Here is a 24,253-nt window from a genome sequence, read left to right as displayed (position 1 = left end):
GCCCTGCTTCTTAAGTGTCTCACAAGCATAAACTCTCAGATTATTTCACAGGCCTAAAAAAACCGCTGCTGCCCATTAAATAACAAAGCAGGGTCTCTTCTCTGGGATGCTTGTAGCTCCATTTTGTGAGGAGGAGACAAGCAGCTGTTCTGCCCAAGCAAATCTGTGACTGATTTTGTTACAATTGCATATTTGCTCAGGAATGCGTAACATACGTAATAACCTCTGTCTTCTCCCAAATATATTATTTTCTAAACCAAAAAACTCTCAAACATTGTAACCTTTCCTCACAGGGGAAATCCTTCAGCCCCCTGACTCTGGTTACTTTTTTCTACAGCTTTTCCAGATCCTGACTTTTCCATTTACATCAACAATATGAACATATAGAAATGCATATTAATCATCCGTGTTCATAACCCTGTTCAGGCTACCACAGACATTTCACTTTACATATAACACGGGGAAAGGGAATACACAGACATAAGAAATCATGAGTTGAATTAAACGACCTGTTGTATTGAGACAGGCTTCCCCAGAAACATAAATCAATCCCATTTCTCTGTCCATCGGTGTGTAACATGCTAATAATAATAATAATAATAATAATAATAATAATAATAATAATTTATTATTTATACCCCGCCCATCTGGCTGGGCCTCCCCAGCCACTCTGGGCGGCTTCCATAAAAACCAAAAATACAGTAAAATATCACACGTTAAAAACTTCCCTGAACAGGGCTGCCTTAAGATGTCTCCTGAATGTCAGGTAGTTGTTTATCGCTTTGACATCTGCTGGAAGGGCGTTCCACAGGGCGGGCGCCACTACCGAGAAGGCCCTCTGCCTGGTTCCCTGTAGCTTTGCTTCTCGCAATGAGGGAACCGCCAGAAGGCCCTCGGCGCTGGACCTCAGTGTCCGGGCAGACTGATGGGGGTGGAGACGCTCCTTCAGGTATACTGGACCGAGGCCGTTTAGGGCTTTAAAGGTCAGCACCAACACTTTGAATTGTGCTCGGAAACGTACTGGGAGCCAATGCAGGTCTTTCAAGACCGGTGTTATATGGTCTCGGCGGCCGCTCCCAGTCACCAGTCTAGCTGCCGCATTCTGGATTAGTTGTAGTTTCCGAGTCACCTTCAAAGGTAGCCCCACGTAGAGTGCATTGCAGTAGTCCAAGTGGGAGATAACCAGAGCATGCACCACTCTGGCGAGACAGTTCGCGGGCAGGTAGGGTCTTAGCCTGCGTACCAGATGGAGCTGGTAAACAGCTGCCCTGGACACAGATTTGACCTGTGCCTCCATGGACAGCTGTGAGTCCAAAATGACTCCCAGGCTGCGCACCTGGTCCTTCAGGGGCACAGTTACCCTATTCAGGACCAGGGAATCCTCCACACCTGCCCGCCTCCTGTCCCCCAAAAACAGTACTTCTGTCTTGTCAGGATTCAACCTCAATCTGTTAGCCGCCATCCATCCTCCAACCGCCTCCAGACACTCACACAGGACCTTCACCGCCTTCACTGGTTCTGATTTAAAAGAGAGGTAGAGCTGGGTGTCATCCGCATACTGATGAACACCCAGCCCAAACCTCCTGATGATCTCTCCCAGCGGCCGCATGTAGATGTTGAAAAGCATGGGGGAGAGGACAGAACCCTGAGGCACCCCACAAGTGAGAGCCCAGGGGTCTGAACACTCATCCCCCACCACCACTTTCTGAACACGGCCCAGGAGGAAGGAGCGGAACCACTGTATAACAGTGCCCCCAGCTCCCAGCCCCTCAAGACGGTCCAGAAGGATGCTATGGTCGATGGTATCAAACGCCGCTGAGAGATCCAGCAGAACTAGGAAACAGCTCTCACCTTTGTCCCTAGCCCGCCGGAGATCATCAACCAGTGCGACCAAGGCAGTTTCAGTCCCATGATGAGGCCTGAATCCCGACTGGAAGGGATCCAAATGGTCCGCTTCTTCCAGGCGTGCCTGGAGTTGTTCGGCAACCGCTCGCTCAATCACCTTGCCCAGGAATGGAAGATTTGAGACTGGGCGATAGTTGGCCATCGTGGCCGCATCTAAAGATGGTTTTTTAAGAAGCGGTTTAATAACCGCCTCTTTCAGCGGATCTGGGAAGGCTCCCTCACGGAGGGAAGCATTCACCACCCCACGAAGCCCATCACCCAGTCCTTCCCGGCTAGCTTTTATAAGCCAGGATGGGCAAGGATCCAGGAGACAGGTGGTTGGTTTCACTCGTCCAAGCAGCCTGTCCACATCCTCGGAGGTAACAGATTGGAATTGATCCCACTCAACTTGACTAGACAGAACTCTAGCACTCTCCCGCCCTGGCCCTGCTCCCACGGTGGAGTCTACTTCTTCCCGAATCTGGGCGATTTTATCTGCAAAAAACTTTGCAAAATCATTGCAGGAGAACATGTGGCCCGTACTGGGCCCCGATGTTGCAGGTGGTTCCGCTAAATTGTGAACCACCTGAAAAAGTCTCCTGCTGCTGTTTTCTGCAGATGCAATAGAGGCGATGAAGAAATTCTTCTTCGCCGTCGCTATCGCCACTTGGTAGGCTCGACGTTGAGCTCTAACCTGTGTCCGGTCAGATTCGGAATGAGTTATCCGCCACCGGCGCTCTAGCCACCTCAACGATTGTTTCATTGCCCTCAGATCCGTGGAAAACCACGGGGCTGTCCGGGCTCCATGCAATCGGAGAGGGCGCTTCGGAGCCAAACAGTCAATAGCCCTGGTTAACTCCACATTCCAGCGGGCCACCAGGGAATCAGCTGAAAGGCCATCAACATGGGATAAAGCATCCCCTACCACTCTCTGGAAACCATTTGGATCCATTAAGTGGCGGGGGCGGACCATCCGAATTGGTCCCACCTCCCTGCAGAGGGGATGGGTCGCAGAGAAGTCCAGTTGCACCAGGAAGTGATCTGACCATGGCACTTCTTTCGTTTCGCTTTTACTTAGTGTCAGATCACCAACGTCCATAGAGGTAAACACCAGGTCCAAGGCATGTCCACGGCTATGGGTTGGGCCAGACTTATTCAGGGACAGCCCCATGGAGGCCATGCTTTCCACGAAGTCCCGAGCGGCCCCTTGTAAGGTCGTGTCGGCATGGATGTTAAAATCCCCTAGGACGACCAAGCTAGGTGTCTCCAGGAGAACATCCGCCACGACCTGAAGCAGCTCGGGCAGGGAATCCTTGGCGCAGCGGGGAGGTCGGTACACCAAAAGGAATCCTGTACTGCCCCTATTGCCCAACTTCCAGAACATGCACTCAGAAAACTGGGTCTTCCCAATAGGACGCCCGGTGCAAACTAATGACTTCCTAAAAATCACTGCAACCCCCCCCCTCCCCGCCCACGTGACCTGGGTTGCTGTGCGTAAGAGAAACCTGGTGGACAAGCAGCGGCAAGAACAGGCCCATCTGCTTCATCCAACCAAGTCTCTGTTACACAAGCCAGGTCAAATCCTCCATCCATGATCACGTCATGAATCATTGACCTGGCATTGCACAGCAGCACCTTCAGGTCATGTGGGTATCCCTTGCTGATTCTAGTATCCATCCGGTCAGGACCAGACCCGGAGGCAGGGATAGTCCTCAGACAACGACTAAACCTGCCTCCTCTGTAATGACATGGTCTGGTCTTAGCGTAACTCCTCCTCCTACCCGTGATCACTGAGATCGGTTGTCCCAGTGCATCCCCCCCTGTGGAACATGCCCCAGCCATTTTGTGGGCTGGGGCCCACTCCCCGGCAGCCCTGACCCCTCCCCCTAAAAACAAAATAACACCTTAAACAAACAAACAAAACCAATAAAACAATACAAACAAAAAAATGTAAAAATTACAAAAACATCCATCCCAAGCCCAACCAAACATCCATCCCACCCCCACCCCCCACATACAAAAAATCCAAAGAAAATTTTTAAAAACATTTTAAAAATGGGGGGTGCCACAGGGTTCTGTCTTGGGCCCGGTCTTATTCAACATCTTTATCAACGACTTGGATGATGGACTCAAGGGCATCCTGATCAAATTTAAAAATGGGGGGTGCCACAGGGTTCTGTCTTGGGCCCGGTCTTATTCAACATCTTTATCAACGACTTGGATGATGGACTCAAGGGCATCCTGATCAAATTTGCAGATGACACCAAACTGGGAGGGGTGGCTAACACCCCAGAGGACAGGATCACACTTCAAAACGACCTTGACAGATTAGAGAACTGGGCAAAAATAAACAAGATGAATTTTAACAGGGAGAAATGTAAAGTATTTCACTTGGGCAAAAAAAATGAGAGGCACAAATACAAGATGGGTGACACCTGGTTTGAGAGCAGTACATGTGAAAAGGATCTAGGAGTCTTGGATGACCACAAACTTGACATGAGCCAACAGTGTGACGCGGCAGCTAAAAAAGCCAATGCAATTCTGGGCTGCATCAATAGGAGTATAGCATCTAGATCAAGGGAAGTAATAGTGCCACTGTATTCTGCTCTGGTCAGACCACACCTGGAGTACTGTGTCCAGTTCTGGGCACCACAATTCAAGAAGGACACTGACAAACTGGAACGTGTCCAGAGGAGGGCAACCAAAATGGTCAAAGGCCTGGAAATGATGCCTTATGAGGAACGGCTAAGGGAGCTGGGGATGTTTAGCCTGGAGAAGAGGAGGTTGAGGGGTGATATGATAGCCATGTTCAAATATATAAAAGGATGTCACATGGAGGAGGGAGAAAGGTTGTTTTCTGCTGCTCCGGAGAAGCGGACACGGAGCAATGGATCCAAACTACAAGAAAGAAGATTCCACCTAAACATTAGGAAGAACTTCCTGACAGTGAGAGCTGTTCGACAGTGGAATTTGCTGCCAAGGAGTGTGGTGGAGTCTCCTACTTTGGAGGTCTTTAAGCAGAGGCTTGACAACCATATGTCAGGAGTGCTCTGATGGTGTTTCCTGCTTGGCAGGGGGTTGGACTCGATGGCCCTTGTGGTCTCTTCCAACTCTATGATTCTATGATTCTATGAAAAACACTCTGTGCCTCTCCGGCAGTAACAACTGTCCTAGTGAGGCCTGTCAGGCCCCGCCCTGGGCCAGGTGGTAAGTGGCAGGGAGGAGCAGGGCCCTCAAGCACTCACTCAGGGGAGTCCTCCTGGGCAGCAGGCAGCAAGCAGCACGCAGTCCTTATGAGGTTTCAGGCCCCGCCCCAGGCCAGATGGTAAGTGGCAAAGGCAGGGCCCTCAAGCACTCACTCAGGGGAGTCCTCCTGGGCAGCAGGCAGCAAGCAGCACGCAGTCCTTATGAGGTTTCAGGCCCCGCCCCAAGCCAGATGGTAAGTGGCAGGAAGGAGCAGGGCCCTCAAGCACTCACTCAGGGGAGTCCTCCTGGGCAGCAGGCAGCAAGCAGCACGCAGTCCTTATGAGGTTTCAGGCCCCGCCCCAGGCCAGATGGTAAGTGGCAAAGGCAGGGCCCTCAAGCACTCACTCAGGGGAGTCCTCCTGGGCAGCAGGCAGCAAGCAGCACGCAGTCCTTATGAGGTTTCAGGCCCCGCCCCAAGCCAGATGGTAAGTGGCAGGAAGGAGCAGGGCCCTCAAGCACTCACTCAGGGAGTCCTCCTGGGCAGCAGGCAGCAAGCAGCACGCAGTCCTTATGAGGTTTCAGGCCCCGCCCCAGGCCAGATGGTAAGTGGCAAAGGCAGGGCCCTCAAGCACTCACTCAGGGGAGTCCTCCTGGGCAGCAGGCAGCAAGCAGCACGCAGTCCTTATGAGGCTTCAGGCCCCGCCCCAGGCCAGATGGTAAGTGGCAAAGGCAGGGCCCTCAAGCACTCACTCAGGGGAGTCCTCCTGGGCAGCAGGCAGCAAGCAGCACGCAGTCCTTATGAGGTTTCAGGCCCCGCCCCAGGCCAGATGGTAAGTGGCAAAGGCAGGGCCCTCAAGCACTCACTCAGGGGAGTCCTCCTGGGCAGCAGGCAGCAAGCAGCACGCAGTCCTTATGAGGTTTCAGGCCCCGCCCCAAGCCAGATGGTAAGTGGCAGGAAGGAGCAGGGCCCTCAAGCACTCACTCAGGGGAGTCCTCCTGGGCAGCAGGCAGCAAGCAGCACGCAGTCCTTATGAGGTTTCAGGCCCCGCCCCAAGCCAGATGGTAAGTGGCAAAAGCAGGGCCCTCAAGCACTCACTCAGGGGAGTCCTCCTGGGCAGCAGGCAGCAAGCAGCACGCAGTCCTTATGAGGTTTCAGGCCCCGCCCCAAGCCAGATGGTAAGTGGCAGGAAGGAGCAGGGCCCTCAAGCACTCACTCAGGGGAGTCCTCCTGGGCAGCAGGCAGCAAGCAGCACGCAGTCCTTATGAGGTTTCAGGCCCCGCCCCAAGCCAGATGGTAAGTGGCAAAAGCAGGGCCCTCAAGCGGCTTGCTGTCTACTGCCCAGGAGGTTTGCTAAGTCTACAAATCACACCCTAAGGCCAATGACCAATCATAGATCTGGGTTGTGGGTGAGATCTGAGAGTGTCTTCTCATATGAACACACCACCCAGTAGCGGTGCTTCATGCTCCAGCACTGGGGGTAGGAGAGCAAGCAGAGGTGGGGCTGGCGCACATCCCGGGGTCATGGTGCGCCGCCCGCAGGGGCGTGGCACCGAATGCGGGTGAGGGGGCAGCCATGATGGCACCTCACTGTGATCGCGCTGCCGGGGGCGGTGCGCTCCCCCCGCACTTCTCTTCCTCCGCCAGTGACACCACCATTTGAAAACAGCTTCTAGGAGCATAGGAAGATGCCTTACACTGAGTTGCAGTGGCATAGTGGGGGGGGCAGAGGGGTGGTTGCCTTGGGTGCAAAATTGTTAGGGGTGCAAAATTTCAACACCCGATGCTGCCTCAAGGCAGCTGTGTGCTTCTGATGCTAGGCTCCACTGAAAATGGCTTCACCATGTGAACCAGGAAGTAACCTCTCCAGACAAGGGAACAACTCCTCTTATCTCTGTGGCTGCGATGACACAACACCATTAGGCAGTTGAATGCACTTACGTACTGCATCAGATTCCCTCCCTTTCACTCACCCAGCCCCGGGCACTAGCAACCCATGCTACACCACTGGAGCATTGGGTCCATCTAGCTCAGTCATTTTTGCATTGGCCATCAGTGGCAGTTCTGCAGGGTTTCAGGCAGAGGCCTCGCCCAGCCCTACCTCCTGGAGATGTTGGGGGTTGAACCTGGGACTTCATGTGTGCAAAGCAGATGGTCTGTCCCTGAGCTACAGCCCTTCCCCATCCAGAAGAACCTTGCACAAGGCCGAGCTGCCCCCTGTTGGTAAGGCCAGTCCTGAACTCCATGCCTGGGGGTGATAAGCCGACTTCAGATTGCTTTATTTGTGTGGACCAGGGAATTCCCTACACACACACCCTTGCAGCATGGTCACTAGTCACATGCAGTTGTGTATCATTTTCCAGCTGGGTGGGGAAAACCCCATTCAGTTATTGGTTGGGAATCTGAACTGAAATGCAAGCATTAATATGCATTTGCACAATAGTGTAGCTCTTATCTTTTATTTCAGTTAACAAAATTTATATACCGATTGTTTGTCAGAAAACCCTCTAAGCAGTTAACAAAAATATAAAACATCACAATTGTTGATTATAAAAACAAATAAAAACTGGTATCTATAACATTTCAGTGATGGTTAAAACCAACATTAGCTAAAAAGGAGGTAAAACACATGTAATTTCTACAAGTCTGGATAGGCGTGCCTGAACTAAAATGTTTTAAGCGGATACAGAAAAGAATAATTCATTCATTCATTCTTTCATTCATTCATTGGAAGATCACAGGACAGTTTACAATATAAAAACACAATTCTATACAGAACAATAACGAACAAAAACAATACCCGCCCCCATCCAGAAGCCTTTCCTCAATGCCAGAGAGCTCCGCCCTGGAGCAAGCGAAGTAAAACCTGGAGACAATTGCCTCTGAGCATGTACAGAGTGCCACCGTAACAACAATCCGTTCCCAAAATCCGGGCCTAAGAATACGCAGCAGAGCGCGCGTCTTGCATGCAGTTTTAGAAAGGGAAGGCAAGAAGGAGGCTTTGGGCTGAGAGACACCCCTCCTTCTCCCCTCTGCCGCTCTGGCTACAACGAAACTTGCAGCAGCCTCCTGATTTGGGGCGGGGGGTGTCACGGTCCCTTTAACTAGCCGCGGCCGCCAGGAAGCAACGCATGCGCAGAGCGAGTTTGGCTTCAGGGGTGGGTGGGATGGAGGGAGGGAGACCCAGCGGCGGCCGCCCCCCCCCCCCGGGTGTCGTTTCTTGAGCGCCGCCGCCGCCACCAGGCCGGCTTTTATTTTATTTTTTGCGCGAGCAGGTTCCTTTGCGCGCAGGAAGAGCAGCCGCAGCAGCAGCAGCAGCATCTGCCCCGCCGGCTCCTCCTCCTCCTCCTTGTCGTCCAGCGGGCAAAGACAGCCGCTGCCTCAGAGCGGGCGGGCGGGCCTTTGTCCCTCCGGCTCAGTCGCACACACGGCTAGCGGGTCTGGCCGAGAGGAAGCGAGCGAGCGCGCGCGCGCCCCTTCCCCGGCTTCTCTCCCGCGCGCGCCCGCCTCGCCCCGCAGCCGCGCTCTTGGCATTGTGTCAGGAGCTGAGCTCACCTGCCTCGCAGCCGGCCGGCTTTGGGCTGCGCCTCAGAAGGACCCCGCGAGGGGGAGGAAGAGGAGGAGGAGGAGGAGGAGAAGCACCACTCCGCCTCCCTCTCTCCCCTTCTGCAGCCGGCAGAAGAGCGGCTCCTCCGCTCGCCTGCGCCTGACTCCCGCCGCCGCCTTTTGTTTGGCTTCTCTCAGCCGCCGGGCGGGCGGGCGGCGAGTCTCTCCGTTGGCTCCCTTGGGATGGTTTCGTGGACTTGCTGCTCTACCGGCTGGCGATGCCCTGCTAGGTGAGTGAGGCATTTCAGACTGAATAAGAATTAGGGACTTTTTTAAAAAAAGTATGCATTTCTCTCTCCCCCCCCCAACCCCTAAATCCGCATTGTTGCTGCGCCCCTGCATGTGAACGGAGAGCGATTTCGTGCAATCGCTTCGGGGCTCCTCCGCTCTTCTGGTTGGCGGGCGGGCGGGCGAGTTTGGCCCTGGGCTTCTCTGGGCGCTGCGGGCTCCGGGCGTGAATGAGCCACACCCTCTTTGTCTCGTCTGTCTTCAAGGGCCTCGGCTCGCTAACTGCCATGTCTCCAGCAGCGGCCAGCTCGGGCCCCAGCAAGCGCCAGAGGCCCGGCAGCGCGGCGGCGACCTAAGCGAGCGGGACGCCGAGCCGGTGGATGCGGCCGCCGGCATGTCGGGCGGCAGAGTGGACGGCGGCGGGAGCGGCGCGGCCGCGCATCGGAGGTCCGAGGCCAGCGAAGGGGTGGCGCAGAGAGACGAGGAGCAGGAAGAAGATGCGGAGGAAGATCTCCGAGATGGAGGAGTCCCTTTCTTCGTCAACCGAGGCGGGCTGCCGGTCAACGAGGCCACCTGGGAGAGGATGTGGAAGCACGTGGCCAAGATCCACCCCGAGGGAGAAAGGGTGGCCCTGAGGATCCGGGGAGCCAGTGACCTGCCCAAGGTGAGAGGGAGTTCTTTTGTGCAGGTGTGAGCTGAATCTCGGAGTTACAGGCTAGCGAATGAATGAAATAGGAAGATGGAGGGGGGAGGGGAAATGTGGGATTGAAACCCGGCAATGTCAAGATTCTAATTCATAGTGAGGAAGGAGGTGAACTGCAGACTGCAAACTGCTGGGGTTCTGCCTTTGCATACCTGAGATGGTATCAACAGGTCTTTGATGTTTTTGTGTCGTCTACATTAGCGACTTCTTGTTTGTAAATGGAGTTAGGATCTTCCGTTGCAGCACAAGAGAATGCAGAATTCTTGGAACAATCTTTGGGAATGCTCCCTGTTTTGATGAGGAGTGTGCTCAGATTGGCTCCAGAAGTGCCCTTTGTGTGCATGAGTGATTGAGGTAACTCAAGTAGCCTCTGATAGCACTATCCGGCTCTTGAACAAATTTGTTAAAATATTAATGCTGAAAGCATATGAGGTTGGGACCTGTGCTGGGGTAAAGTAACTGAATAACATGCACATCATCATCCAAGACTGTATAACTATGTGCTGAGAACTGACTTGCAAAAGGGCTACAGAATAGGCATACTGCAACTAGTTTGGGCTAGAAAAGGAACCATTTTGAGGAAGAGACGGTATTAGGAAAAGTTTTGCCATAATTTTTATACTGGATGGATGAGGCTAGTATACTACTCTTAATGCCTACAGTATGATATGAAAAGGTCTCAAAGTCTCCCTTTGTCCTGCCACCAGGCACGCAACATTACAACAGTTTCATTTATTGAAAGAGTAGTGCAAAAAAGGCACTTCAGGCTCCCTGTTACACCATTTGATTCCACTGGAGACATTGTGGTTTTTAAAGGGCAACATATAGATACTACATTTTGTTAAAGGGCAATGCACAAAATAGAAAAGCTTCAAATCTGTTGACCTGCAGCCATAAGACGTCAGATAATACGGCTTTTAGTGGGAAAAGTTTATAGCCATTGCAACATTAAGCTGATCAAAGCTTTGGGATTTTGATAAACTGTGGGGATTATTATTATTTTTAAGTGCTGTGGAGGAAGCCAGTTCCTTTCCAGCTGTACAGAGGAGAAAGAGTTATTGGTTGCTGTTTCCACCTGTGTTTTTAAAGAGCACAATCGCTTATTGGAGGTTATTTCTGCCTTTCCTTTTAATGAATAAAATATTAGTGAAACCTATGTGAGTCTCCAAAGATTAAAGTATCAGTATACTGATATATATTGGGGGGAGTGGGGCTCAGGCATGATCTTTGAGGTAGTCCCGAATGGGTTGGGTATTTCTCAGATGAATCTCCATGAAAGTGTGGAGGAGTGGCTACACGAGTTAAGCCCCAAAACATCATAAAACCCTCCCCAATAGCAGGTTCCCAGAGAAGGTGCTCTCAGCTTCCACACAAGAAATGCTTCAGAATGCATTGTAAAACATATGACTACTTATAACCGTTCTAACCAAAAGGTGCTTTCAGAACACCAAGAGAGCAGTATGCCAACTGTATGAAGACAACAAACTGTATGAAGGCAACTGTATGAAGGCAACAGACCAGAAAATGCATCTGCAGAAGGGAAGGCAGCAAATGCACATTACAGCTGTATGTGTGTACACACCCACAGACTAAGGACTGCTCTTACTTGCTGTGTGCTGAAGGTGTCTCTGAGATGAACCAACATAGGAAACCAAATTCCAGAACAGATCAGCCATCTTATTATGTTGTGGCAAAAAATGACTAGTAGCCATCAACATTTACCGTGGTCTGAGCTTGGTCAAGGTGCCTGAAGTGATCTAGACACTAAATGTATAGGGAAGATTAAGGAAAAAGAGTTGCAAAAGAGTTGTAGGTGCCAACTTGTATCAAATCAAGTAGTGTAACATTTAATGGAGGCAGACAAAAGGTGAATGCCACAAACCTTAACAGTCTCAGCCCTTAGTCCAGTGGGCTTGGGCGGTTGGGGTTTTTAATAGAATTCTGCAGTCCAAATCCTGAGGTGCAAAGAATGGGTTCAGGGTGGACCGGACACCTCTAAGCACATGCTCAGCCCAGGAATTTGTGGCCAGTACCAGAATCTGGCGCACAAGTTCTTTCACAAAAACATTCACCCCATCTCAAGCATCCCCCGCCCCACCAGAACAAAATTGGAGGTAAGAGAGCTTTCAGGATGTTCATAGTGTTAGACAACTGGCAGTCAGAAGCTCTTGCTGGTCTACTGGAAATTGGGATGCTGATGAATTGCAACTGAAATGGAAACAGGAACAGAAACAGCCAATGTTCACTTATTCATCCCATGTCCAAAGTAGAAATCAATCCAGTGAATACAATCAATATTCACGACTGTGGTTTCTTTTAGTCCACATACAATATGTATTGTGTTTCCTTTGCACTGAAATGAATGAGGCGCAATAACACAGTGACAACATAACTTGAATAATTTACTGTGTAAATTATGTAGCAGTTTTTGGCAGAAGGCAAACTGCAGTGGAATGGAAACAGTGCTGCGTGCAACTGATATGGGGCAGGATGGGAAGCAATGCCTTTGTACATCCCTAACTGCCAGTCGCCTGGAGAGCTACCCATACATCTTCAGCTACGTTCTCCACACCCTTGATCTAGGGAGATTCCTCAGTAGCATGTGACGGGCTCCCTGTTGTGCACCCACAGTGGGGATCCAGGGGTTTGCAATGGTAGCAAGCAGTTAAAGGTGCCAAAACCAGAAGGTTTGCCACATGGCTGCATTTTCAAGTAGCTTCCATGCTGAGGACTACATGCATGAGTGGGACCTTGGCTGCTGTTACCGTGTATGGCAGATGGTTAGCATGTTTGCCTCAGACAAAACAGCTGTTAATAGCAAGTGCAAGCAGTATTAAGTGGAGTCCACTCTACTTCTCCATTTCAGGAGTGCTGGCTTTCCATCTGTCCTTGCTCTCCCCAGACTGCTGTCTCCCTTGGCTCACCCAACTCAGCCAGCTAGCATTGCAGTGCACCAAATGCCCCCTATGCTGTCTTTCCCTTCCTTATGCTCTTTAGTAAGGTTGTGTAGCTTTCCATAATTTATTTATTATAAAAAATCCAATACACAGTTCTCTGGGTGATGTGTAGAAAGTTTTTGGACAAGTTTTTAAAGAAGAAGAAGAACAAAATAGACCATCCAAATGCCACCATATCATCCATAATAGCACCGAGAGCAAAATCTAATAGCAGCCACAGCCACTTGTATCAAGTGGGTCTTGATCTCAGAAAGCTAAAAACCATCTCAGAAAGTTAAAAGCAGCCCAGCTGTAAAAGGCCAAAAAAAGGTATAAATTGTTCCATGTAATTAATATTAAAATGTTAATTTAAAATGGGAGGGTGTTAAAAAGTTGTGGGAGAACAAAAAGTTGTGATGTGCAGAAAGGCCAATTAAGTAGGTGCCCTGGAGGTGTTCCTCAGTTGGGATGAAGTAGGGTCATGGCTGCATCCATGGAGTAACTCTCTGTGCTTGAGTTTGAAGGAACACTTTAAAAAGGGGCCTCCATCGATTATATTAAGGTATAGAGAGGTCCATGGGACGCGGGTGGCGCTGTGGGTAAAAGCCTCAGCACCTAGGGCTTGCCGATCGAAAGGTCGGCGGTTCGAATCCCCGCAGTGGGGTGCGCTCCCGCTGCTCGGTCCCAGCGCCTGCCAACCTAGCAGTTCGAAAGCACCCCCGGGTGCAAGTAGATAAATAGGTACCGCTTACCAGTGGGAAGGTAAATGGCGTTCCGTGTGCTGCGCTGGCTCGCCAGATGCAGCTTTGTCACGCTGGCCACGTGACCCGGAAGTGTCTCCGGACAGCGCTGGCCCCCGGCCTATAGATGTGAGATGGGCGCACAAACCCCAGAATCTGTCGAGACTGGCCCGCTCGGGCAGGGGTACCTTTACCTTTACCTTTATATAGAGGTCCGTAAGGGGAGATTTGGGAACAATGGTTATAGAAGATCCAGAAGGACTTGTTCATTATGAAAGAAGTGAAGAAAAGTGCATCTCAGAGTTAGTACTGGGCTATATTATGTACCACCTAAGACCACATTAAAGGTACATAATACTTTATCATTGTATATTATTGCCAAATGTTTTCCCTCGATGCTTTGTGATTTAAGGCTAGAACACACTAGACCTGCCAGATCTCCACAGTTCCAAAGCATCTCTGTAATACTTTTTCCTGTAGACTTCATATCTGGATGAGATCCAGCCCCAAGTTCTCAGAGTCAAACATGGGTGGCTGGCAAGTCTAGTAGTTCAATGCCAGGAATTCACACTTAGATTTATGGTTTTGTCTGTATTGCAAAATGCAACGAGAGTATTTTGTGTGGGAGCAGTTGCAAACTAACAATGGTGTTCACTGTCCTGCCTCTGAGGAAATATATATGCTTTGCAAATCTTCTACAATGTAGAATCTCCAGTAAAGCATTGTCTTTGTTGGGCCCCCTCTAAACTTTGACCACTTTAATGTTGTATTAGGTGCCCAGTTAGGGACGCGGGTGGCGCTATGGGTTAAACCACAGAGCCTAGGTCTTGCCAATTAGAAGGTCAGCAGTTCGAATCCCCGTGATGGAGTGAGCTCCCGTTGCTTGGTCCCTGCTCCTGCCAACCTAGCAGTTCAAAAGCACGTCAAAGTGCAAGTAGATAAATAGGTACCACTCCGGCGGGAAGGTAAACGGCGTTTCCGTGCACTGCTCTGGTTTGCCAGAAGCGGCTTAGCAGCTTAGTAATCTGTACGCCGGCTCCCTCGGCCAATAAAGTGAGATGAGCGCCGCAACCCCAGAGTCGGTCACGACTCGACCTAATGGTCAGGGGTCCCTTTACCTTTACCTTAGGTGCCCGGTTATCTCTGTTGGTATCCTATAGTGATTGCACACTGCCAGTCCACATGGAGACCATCTTATTACATGCAAACTTTTCTGCTTCCTTTCAGATATTCCCCTGAATGTGATGAAACAATTCCTAAACATGTTAACTGGCTCAGGAATCAAACTTGAGAAGAACAGGCTTTCAATCCTTGAAAAAAGGCCAAAATGTCTTAGACCAAACAGCCATGTAATTAAAGGGGCGAGGGGAGGACATCATGTGGACACCCCTACATTAAAGGGGAGAAAGGCAGGTGCAAATCCACATTTTTCTGTGATGTGGACAAGCACACTGTCTCTTCTTGGCTGTGTTGCTGACTTCACTGAGTAGAAGAAGAAGAAGAAGAGTTTGGATTTGATATCCCGCCTTTCACTCCCTTTAAGGAGTCTCAAAGCGGCTAACATTCTCCTTTCCCTTCCTCCCCCACAACAAACACTCTGTGAGGTGAGTGGGGCTGAGAGACTTCAGAGAAGTGTGACTAGCCCAAGGTCACCCAGCAGCTGCATGTGGAGGAGCGGAGACGCGAACCCGGTTCCCCAGATTACGAGACTACCGCTCTTAACCACTACACCAGTAGCCATAAGCACGACACTCTGCTTTTCAAAGCTCTTCAGAAAGCCACAGATTTATGTTTCCTTTTAGCAGTTGCTTGGATCAATTAAAGCTTTTGCTTGGACATATTTTGAGTGGAAAGCAGCAGGGCAGTGTCCCAACAAAGCATTAACACAGCTTATCAGTTAGCTCTGAGATAAAAGGGACAGATTACTGTCTCTCATTCTGTCCTCCCTCCCTTTCACTAAGTGAAGACTAGGATCCGGGATAAAGAGGAAACCTTAACCTGGTCTGGGCTCCAGGCCCAGGTTTGTGTAGAGTATACTGGATTCCTCATCAGTTTAATTGCTTAAGTGAAGGACTAGTTATAGGTATTAGGAGATTCTTCTGCACTTTTAAGTGGTTTCAGTTACACTGGGAATATTTCATACGCGCTCGAAGTAAAGCAGATGGGGAGAAGCAGCAACAGCAACTTCTGCTTCTTCCAGCAGAGGAGGAAGCAACTAAGAGTACTGTTTTTTAACATAGCTGCAATTTAGATAAGGCACAACTTCTGTATGGATTAGGTTGACTAGCAACTCTTCTAGTATTTGGAAGGTTGTGTGTGGAGGTTTGCTTGTTTTTAGGTTTTTGTGCCTCCACCATTCACTTGTTATCTGTAGCTTAGCTCCTTGGCTTAAGGAGTGTGTTGTTGATTTAAAAAAAGAAAAAAATCTGGACTCTCCCAGGCAGTTCTCTCCTGTACAGCTCTTACACCTTAAAAATGCCCAAGTGCCTACACTGCATTTCTGGAAGCCCATCTAGCATTATCACTTTGCTTGGCAAGTACATTTCAGCTCTGCGTTTTCTCTTTCTCCGGTGCACACCCTTTCTGGAGAAACTAATAACTGCTAAATGTTGCACCCACCTGAAGTCATAGACCTTTAATGGCTCTGCCTAAGGGCTGGTCTCTGTGCATTTAGCATGCTTAGCTTTCAGACCACAGCTCATCATCTTGAATAGTAACGAGCTCTACAGCACTAGGAGTGGCTGTAGGTGCTCTAATTCCAACCCCTCATTTTAACCACCTTCTGCTAAGAGTGACTGCGTGATACTGCTAGCTGGGACTCCTGCGCTGTTGTTCCCTAAGAGATGTGAAATGTGTTCCTCATTCACAGGAATAACCTGTCCGTTTCACCTGCATCTACTTGCTGCTACTACTTACCATTGTTAATGCTGGCATAACACTCCTTAAGTCTGTGATGCACATTTTTTATTTCTGCTGCAACTGCTTTCCAAATCACTTCGTGGTATCCTCCCAGCTCATCCTGCATATCACAGCTCTTTCCTTTTTTGAGAATTTCTTGAAATAATCAGACTTCTCTTTTAGCTTATCTGAAAATGGAATAATTCTCTCTTGCTTTCTTGCTCTGCATTACTAACCTCAGGTGACCGGTAATAAAAACGAGCTATTCTGTGTGGTTCTGTGGAACGATGATTCAATGTGCCTTCGGTGCTGTGTCTGGGTGTGGGCTGTGTCTGTAAGTTGATGTCTGTTTGGTGATCTCATACCTTGCCTCCACCCTCCCCCTCTTATGCACAGATTCCCATACCAAGTGTGCCTGCACCCCAGCCGTCCACTCTTATCCCTGAGCGCCTGGAAGCTGTACAGCGTTATATCAGGGAGCTTCAGTATCCTTTTAACCTCTGCCACATTGCCAAGGAATGAAAAGGGAAGCCGGGCAAGTTCCCTGCTTTGACCACAAAAGAGAATTTCTGCCTGCTTGGCACTTTAGACCAACTGGGGAAAGAAGCCCAGTCCCCTCCCAAAGGAAACTGCTGTTTGTGGTTTTGCCATCTAAAACTAGCTTCCTTTTGTCTGTTCCCTTGGCATCTCAGCATCCTCTGCGTAAGCAAGATGAAGTTAATCCATTGCAGGCTTCTGGTATGAGAAATGCATTTTACTTGATGCTCATTGTGCAATCCAAAAGGAGGAACTCTGCATTTAATTCTTTGAGGAAGGTCAGGGACAGGAGATAATGTGCTGCTCTCCTCTGCCTAGCTTTGGTAAGGAAGAGGGATTTAACATGTTGCTGAAGGCTCTTGGCTATGCTAAAAGCCAACCATGTAGGTGCCCCTAACTGCAACTGGCACCAGTGGGAGCTTTTCTGTGGCTGCATGGCCAGAGAGGGGATGGAATTTCATTAGTATTGTGGCCAGAGGGAGAAGGGTTAAGCTTCTCCATGCACAACTGCAGCCCTGATGGAAATTGGGAGCTATGGACTTGCTATTAAATCATAAAAGCAACAGCCTTGGCATAGTTTCTAATTATGCATTTAGCATCACATCTAGTTTGTCCCAGAGCACCCAATTTCTCTTTTTGTTGTTTTTGTGCTGTTGATGCTTTGCTAGCTAGGAGTTTTGTGATTGTAGCAACTTTCTCCCCTTCAGCCACCTCTTCCAAGCTGTGTGGCCCTTAATTCCTTGTTCCCAGGTACAATCACACTGGGACACAGTTCTTTGAAATCAAGAAAAGCAGGCCTTTGACTGGGTAAGTACTATCACTCTGAATTCATCCCTGTTGGATCTTACCTTCTCTGAAGACTCTACTGAGGCTGGCCAAAAGGCCCAGGCTGAGCTCTTTGTTGGCTGATGTCTCAATGACTTGCCTCCCAGGGGAGGCACAGCACAAAACCTGAACTCCAGTTGGATGCAGCTGCTTGGAGTTTTGACTTCTTGCCCAAACTACAGTACAAGAGCACAGTACTCTTCCAGATGCTGAGGTCCTGGAAAGTATGCATAATAGTCTGTAAAAGAGCAAGGTTCTGTCTTTATTTTCCGGATTTATAAGCCTTATACAGTCCATATACTTCCTGCTTCAGTATCCCTGAACTCCATGCAGCATAGTATCTCGGAACCTCTGTCATTAATTGATGTCTTGCTTATATAAAGACATTCAACTCATTTAATGAACACTGGAGCTGCGCATTCCTGATTACGCGTGGCTTTTTGCAGACCTCTGTTCCACCTTGCACTTGTTCCTCCTACCTTGGGACATCGAATAACAAAAGAGGAACACCATGGGTTTGATCAAAATAGAAATTAATCCAAATATATGTGCAGGATGCAGTCTGGCTTGGAAGATGAATTGTCACTGAATTATTGAAGGGAAACTGTGTGTCATCAGCGAGGGAGAGGGTTGTGGTGAGGAACTGAATCTGAATCAAGCAAAGGGTTTTCCTTCTGTCCTTGTGCGACCAGACCATTCTGTCCTCTCCCAGACCATTCTCTCTACCTATGTTCTGCTTGAGACTAACTCTCCCCCCCCCTTAATTCTCTTGTTCCTCCTGTTGTCTTGTTCCATAGGCTGATGGATCTGGCCAAAGAAATGACAAAAGAGGCTCTGCCAATCAAGTGTCTGGAAGCTGTGATCCTGGGAATGTATCCTTTTCTCTCAGGAGTGTGTGTGCATATCAGTTCAAGCACGAATTGCATGTCTTGCTTAGAACTAACTTAGTTGGTCTTTAAGGTGCTACTGGAAGGAATTTTTTTATTTAGTTCAAGCACAGTAATTTCAACAGGATGGCTTTAATACTGTAGCATTTGAAGCCCACCATGTCATGTCCTGTCAAACCAGCTAGCAAAATACATCTGGTATTACCAAGCATTCCATTTGGGGGAACAAATTCTTGCCATAATAAAAAAAAATATTTAGGAGGTGACAAAAGGCCGACATCAAGGAAGGGCATGGTGAGTTTCCTCAGGCAGGGAGTTCTCTTGTGTCTCAACCAAGAAGAACCAAATGAGCTTTGTACCAAATAGTCTTTTTGGTCCACTGATGCTTCAGGACTATGCCCAAGTGCATGACTACATGTGGATATCACTTAGAGGAGAAGGTCCCTCCAAAGCAGACAGGTCTGTTCAGCTTGTCTCTTCAGGTGAGATCAATGGGGTTTGCTATCTAGATCTACCTATCTGCATAGTCCTAAGAGTTGGACATAATCAACCAAGGTGGCTAAGATATTGCTGGAGATGTGGGGAAGGGCCCTTACTATATTCTTCTTTCTGTTGTCCCACCTGTTTCCTGAATGCTTCACCATTCACAGTTACCTCACCAACAACATGCCAACCCTGGAGCGTTTCCCCATCAGCTTCAAAACCTACTTCTCAGGGAACTACTTCCGCCATATTGTGCTGGGAGTGAACTTTGGGGGCCGCTACGGTGCCCTGGGCATTAGTCGGCGTGAGGATCTCATGTACAAAGCGCCCACCTTCCGCACGCTGAGCGAACTGATCTTTGATTATGAGGAGGCCTACCGGCGCTGTTGGCACACCCTGAAAAAGGTGAAGCTTGGCCAGTGTGTGTCCCATGACCCACATAGTGTGGAGCAGATTGAGTGGAAGCACTCCATCTTGGATGTGGAGAAGCTGGGCCGTGAGGACTTCCGCAAGGAGCTCGAGAGGCATTCCCGTGACATGAGGCTGAAGGTGAGAGGGTGGGAGATGCTGTTACCTTGCGAGTGGTTTATTAACGCTGAGTTCTGTTTGCTGGGGTGAAGTCTTAAAGCCAAAAGCCCTTGGTTGAGTTTGTCTAGTTCAGGGGTAGCCAACGTGGTTCCCTCCAGAGGTTGTTGGGCAATTACTATCATGACCATTATAATCATTATTCATTAAATTTGTATACTGCTCTTCATCCGTAGATCTCAGGGGCGGTTCACAGCATAAAAATACAAAGTAAAAACACAAAATGCATAATAAGAAAAAGAACAAACCAAACCAATAACCTCCCCTCCCCTCCTACAACAGCTCCAATCATGCCTGACCATTGGCTATGCTGACAAGGTCTGATGGGATTTGTGGAGGACGCCGTGTTTGCTGTCCTTAAATCCTCTTACTTGGATGCCTGTTAATGAATTTTATATGCCATGCTTTAGGGCAAAGTCTTTAAGAGTCTCTTGAGTGCTAGGCAGAAGTGGGCTAAGGAATGGAAAGGAGAGGAGAATTGTTTGCTTTTCCATTGATCCAGGTCTCAGATCTGTCTGTTTACTCCATTTTTATATTGTGTTTTTATTAACAAACTGATAGCCACAGTATCTCGTTTATTCTGTAGATGTACCTAGGATTCCATCAGGCTGCAGCAGACGGAACCAGGGCTACTCTCTCAGCTCTGCTGAGAAAGCAGCTGGCTTTGGTTCCTCCTCTCCCTGAACTGTTTTATATTCCAGTTGGTCATTACACAATAACTACTATATTTCTGTAAGAATTGGTGTGTAATTTGCTTTCCCCCCCGCTTCCTTCCTATCTCCTTTTTGTGTGGTGTCTTTTTAGATTGTAAGCCTCTGGGCAGAGACCAGTTTTACTGATCATACCTAAGCCACTCAGGGAGACTTTCTAGTGGAACAGCAAGGAAAAAATGCTTTAAATTGATAAGGTGTTGATGTGAGATGATGCTCACACAGCTCACACTGTAGTAAAATGCATGCAGAAACACCAAGAGTTGGCACAGTAAAATGGCCAAGAATATGAGCTGGGCCATCCCTGATTAAAATCTCACTCCACAGCCAATCGGAAGCTGCGGAAGTCCCATCGGATGTTTGGCTTCCAAAAATAGTTCGCAAACCAGAACAGTCACTTCTGGGTTTGCGGCATTCGGGAGCCGAAACATTTGAGACCTAAGCTGTTTGAAAACCAAGGTATGAAATTAAAACCAAGGCTCTCTGCATCCTGGTGCATTCCTCTTTTGGCCTATAGCTCCAATCAGCCCCAGCCAGTGTGATCAGTAGTCCTAGATGATGAGAGTTATAGTCCCAAACATCTGGAGATTTGCAAGTTGAAGAAGGTTGATTATTGGACATATTGGTTATGTGCTTTGAACATTTCAGAAGGAGCTATACATAGATGCTTAGTGTTAGCATTCTCCGCTGTAACCTCCTTCTCCTTGCTCTTAATGTTTACTGCACTTGTTGGATGTGAATTTACATGGCTACTGTGGGAAGAACCTAATGGCTTCTACTGCTCATTGTCACTTTCCTCCTCCTAGATCAGCAAAGGAACAGGGCCACCATCGCCCACCAAGGATAGGAAGAAGGATGTGTCATCCCCACAGCGAAGCCAATCCAGTCCACATCGTCGCAATAGCCGGACAGAACGGCGGTGAGCACAAAGGATGTTGATTCTATGTAGATGACCAATCCTGATGTGGGATTTTTGTCCCCATCTCTCTCCTCATTTATTCTTATTCATTTCACTTACGAATCACTTCCCCTGAGACATTCCACAGCAATTTGCAATGTAATAAAAATGTATTTGAAACAGTTGCCTATATAAAAGCAGTTAAAGCAATTGCATATAGAAAAATGATTTATATGAAACAGCAATAGCATATACATACTATTAATTAAAATCCAATAGCTGCAACAACTTATTGTAGTTTAAGCATGCAAGCAAATCTGCAGTACACACTTTTTGAAACTTTATAGCTGGTTGTCATCTGATGCACATGTCACAAAAATTTACTTGCATCTTTTGGGTGCATACAGCCTCTGATTGCTACTTCAGCAACACCTCACTTTCCATCTGTTTGGATGTTGTGAAGTTGATCATAGCACCCACCAGCAACTTTGTTACGTTTATTTCTTTGCCATCTTTGAACTTTTAAGCGCAGCTCCTGAGTGGAGCCCTCAGTCCTACAGAGCAATTGTGCAGATGTTTATTTAGGCAGAAGCCCAACTATGTTCAGCAGAGGTGTGGGGAATCTTTGGTCCTCCAGATGTTGCTGAACTACAGTTCCCACCATCCCTGGCTATTGGCCATGCTTGCTGATGGGAGTTGTAGTCCAGCAACATCTGCAATGTCAAAGGATCCCCACTTCTTCCCTAGCAAGCATGTGTTAGGGTGGCATCTTCAGTGTCCCACAGGGTTGGAACAGACATCTGCACCTGCTTCTAAGTCAAGGAGGTCTTCTCTCCCTGATATGCATAGCAGAAAATAAATCCATGCCATCTGCAACCTCACCCACTCCCCTCTGGCTTGGCCAGATCACCTTGGGGAAGCTTAGCAAGAAGCTGGCACTACTTCCAGCCTTCCCCAAAGCTGCCACCATCTCTCCCGAGGTCCCCCAAGGGTAAAGCGGATGGATAGTTGGGGAGTGAAAATGTGGCTGGCCAAGCCAAGACTTGGACCTCTGCCTGAACTTACTCTTTGAACATTCAGTATGTCCAGTTGGCTGAAAATCCCTCCCATCACTGTAGTAGCTGGGTGGGGCATTGAGAGGTGCATATTCAACCCTCTCTTTAACAGTTGGAAAAGGTTCTGCACAACGATACTCCATTTCACTTTCCCCCTTTCTCTCCCCTACCCTTTAGACCATCTGGAGAGAAGAAGCCTACAGAGCCCAAAGCTATGCCGGATCTCAACGGTTACCAAATCAGAGTATAAAGAAGTCTTCTCACCATTCAAGGATTGCTTTCTGGACACTTGTTTGGACCGAGTCTGCCCACAAGGGGCACAATGTGTGGGGAAAGGAGCACGGGGGCATGAAGTGCTGGTTTCCTCCGAGGTATTTCCTGCAATGCTGAACCCCCCAGAGCACTATTCTGTGGGGTACAGGGCATTCTGGGAGTTTGCTTCTCTGACTTTTAAAGGGGTGATTTCCTCCCCCTTTATATATATATTTTGTAATCCAGCAGCTAAACAAACTGCACAAGCAGTGGACTCTGCCAGCCAGTGTTGCAGTGTTGTACAGTATTGGTAAGAAAAGTCGTCTTTTTTGCTGAGTTGATGGTGAGACACTTGTGTCCGCCAGCCCAACGGGAACTGAACTTCTTTTAATCCCTTTAGAGGGGCATATTTTCCACCCTTATTTCTGAAATAATCAAGCTGGTATGAGGCCTCGGAGAAGGAGAAGTAGGGTCTGGAAACAAAAAGCTGAATCCTGTGGAAGAATTTTTGAATCTGTACCTTCTGAGAATTTTAATATTTTTATCGAGTTGGAGTGAGGAGAAAGCAAGCACCGTCTTTGCATATGCCCTGAAACCACCATCTTGTACTTCTGTTTCAAATGATGGAGTGCCTTGTATGATGAGAACAGCGCTCTCCTGCAGTTCCTGCAGCAAGGTGAAGCTGGCCGGTTTGGTGTCCCAGGAAGTGAGCCTTCATAGCGGGCAGCTCAGGAGACATTTCTTGCATGCAGAAGCCAAATGAAGGATGGTAGCATCTTAACTGGCCTAATCGTGGCCCTCGGCCACTGTGATGCATTCAAGAGATTGGTTGGAGACCAGTTTCCCATCTCTTTACTTTCTGGTGCTATTCTGGTGTCTCGAGTGCATTGGCAGAGCATCATAGCCTTTCAAAGTGGGAGTGTGATGTGGATGCAAAGAGCAGATCCATATGACTTGACTCCATGAGTATTTCTCCCTTTTAAAGAAAAAAGGATGTTTTGCGCTCCCTCTCTTTTAGCAACACAACCCTTGCTCGTTCTCTTTATCAAGGTGTTGATTTGTTGTTGTCATTTAAAGATCACACACCGATTATTCTTAAGGTATACCCATAGCCTTTTTAAAAATCCAGATAGTAACATATAACTGGGGTACCAGCCACATCACATCCTGTGGATCTATCACTGTTTGTGCCCTCTTTTCTGGTCTGTCCGTGTGCCCACCACCTCTGCCAATCATATTCTAGATAATGAAAAGTGTGGGGTTTTCTATGTCTCTCCTTGACTGAAGCCCTGTGTTGCCCTTCTGTCTGCCATATGTTTTTAGCGGAAAATTTGTGCCAGTGCACCTGTAAATCCTTTTTAAAAAATTAAGCCACCTTGTGGTAGCACGTCTCAGTGCTCCATCCATGTCCCTTTCTCAAAAAACATGGATGGATAGGTGGGCTGGTGGCTGTGGGTGCAGTCGGGACAATTTCAGCACTTAATTTAAAGGGGGGAATCTCTGCATCTGGAATGGTCATTTCAGATAGTGTGTATGCAGAAGACATACCCTGGGATGATAAAGGATGATAAACTGAAATGTGGGGAGGACTAGTATGGCCACAACCTTAAAAGGAGCCTGCTCTGCAAACAGGGCTGAGGTGTCCCTCCCAGGCAGCAAGTGAATCTGAGATGCTGCTGCGACAAATGATACTCGCTCGTCACTCATCCCTGTTGATTAGCTGATGGCCTCCTTGGGTTCAATTGGCTTTCAGAGCAGTGTGAACTCGGCAGTAGCTGAGAGAGGGGACAGTGCACAAAAGGGCTCATGTATTATGTAAGGGACGCAGCTTAAAGCAGTGAA

The 24,253-nt window shown here is 48.6% G+C and overlaps 1 protein-coding gene across 2 annotated transcripts; it reads left to right on the top strand.

Annotated features, from left to right (window-relative positions):
• The first annotated feature begins 8,749 nt into the window (after positions 1 to 8,749).
• On the top strand, positions 8,750 to 22,430 carry VASH1 (vasohibin 1). Of its 2 annotated transcripts, none has more exons than XM_082233958.1 (8): positions 8,750 to 8,904; positions 9,203 to 9,566; positions 16,576 to 16,664; positions 17,467 to 17,523; positions 18,339 to 18,413; positions 19,079 to 19,460; positions 21,013 to 21,125; positions 22,337 to 22,430. In XM_082233958.1, the coding sequence occupies exons 1-8, from the start codon at positions 8,858 to 8,860 to the stop codon at positions 22,407 to 22,409; spliced, it is 1,200 nt and encodes a 399-aa protein (XP_082090084.1). In that variant the 5' UTR covers positions 8,750 to 8,857; the 3' UTR covers positions 22,410 to 22,430. The 2 variants fall into 2 exon arrangements, with proteins under 2 accessions (XP_082090084.1, XP_082090083.1); XM_082233957.1 differs by having other exon boundaries at positions 9,200 to 9,566.
• The last annotated feature ends 1,823 nt before the right edge of the window (positions 22,431 to 24,253 follow it).

This window comes from Podarcis vaucheri (genome assembly GCF_965113315.1).
Source record: "Podarcis vaucheri genome assembly, chromosome: 1".
NCBI classification, from domain to species: Eukaryota; Metazoa; Chordata; class Lepidosauria; order Squamata; family Lacertidae; genus Podarcis; species Podarcis vaucheri.
This window is presented reverse-complemented; position numbering and strand designations above follow the sequence as displayed.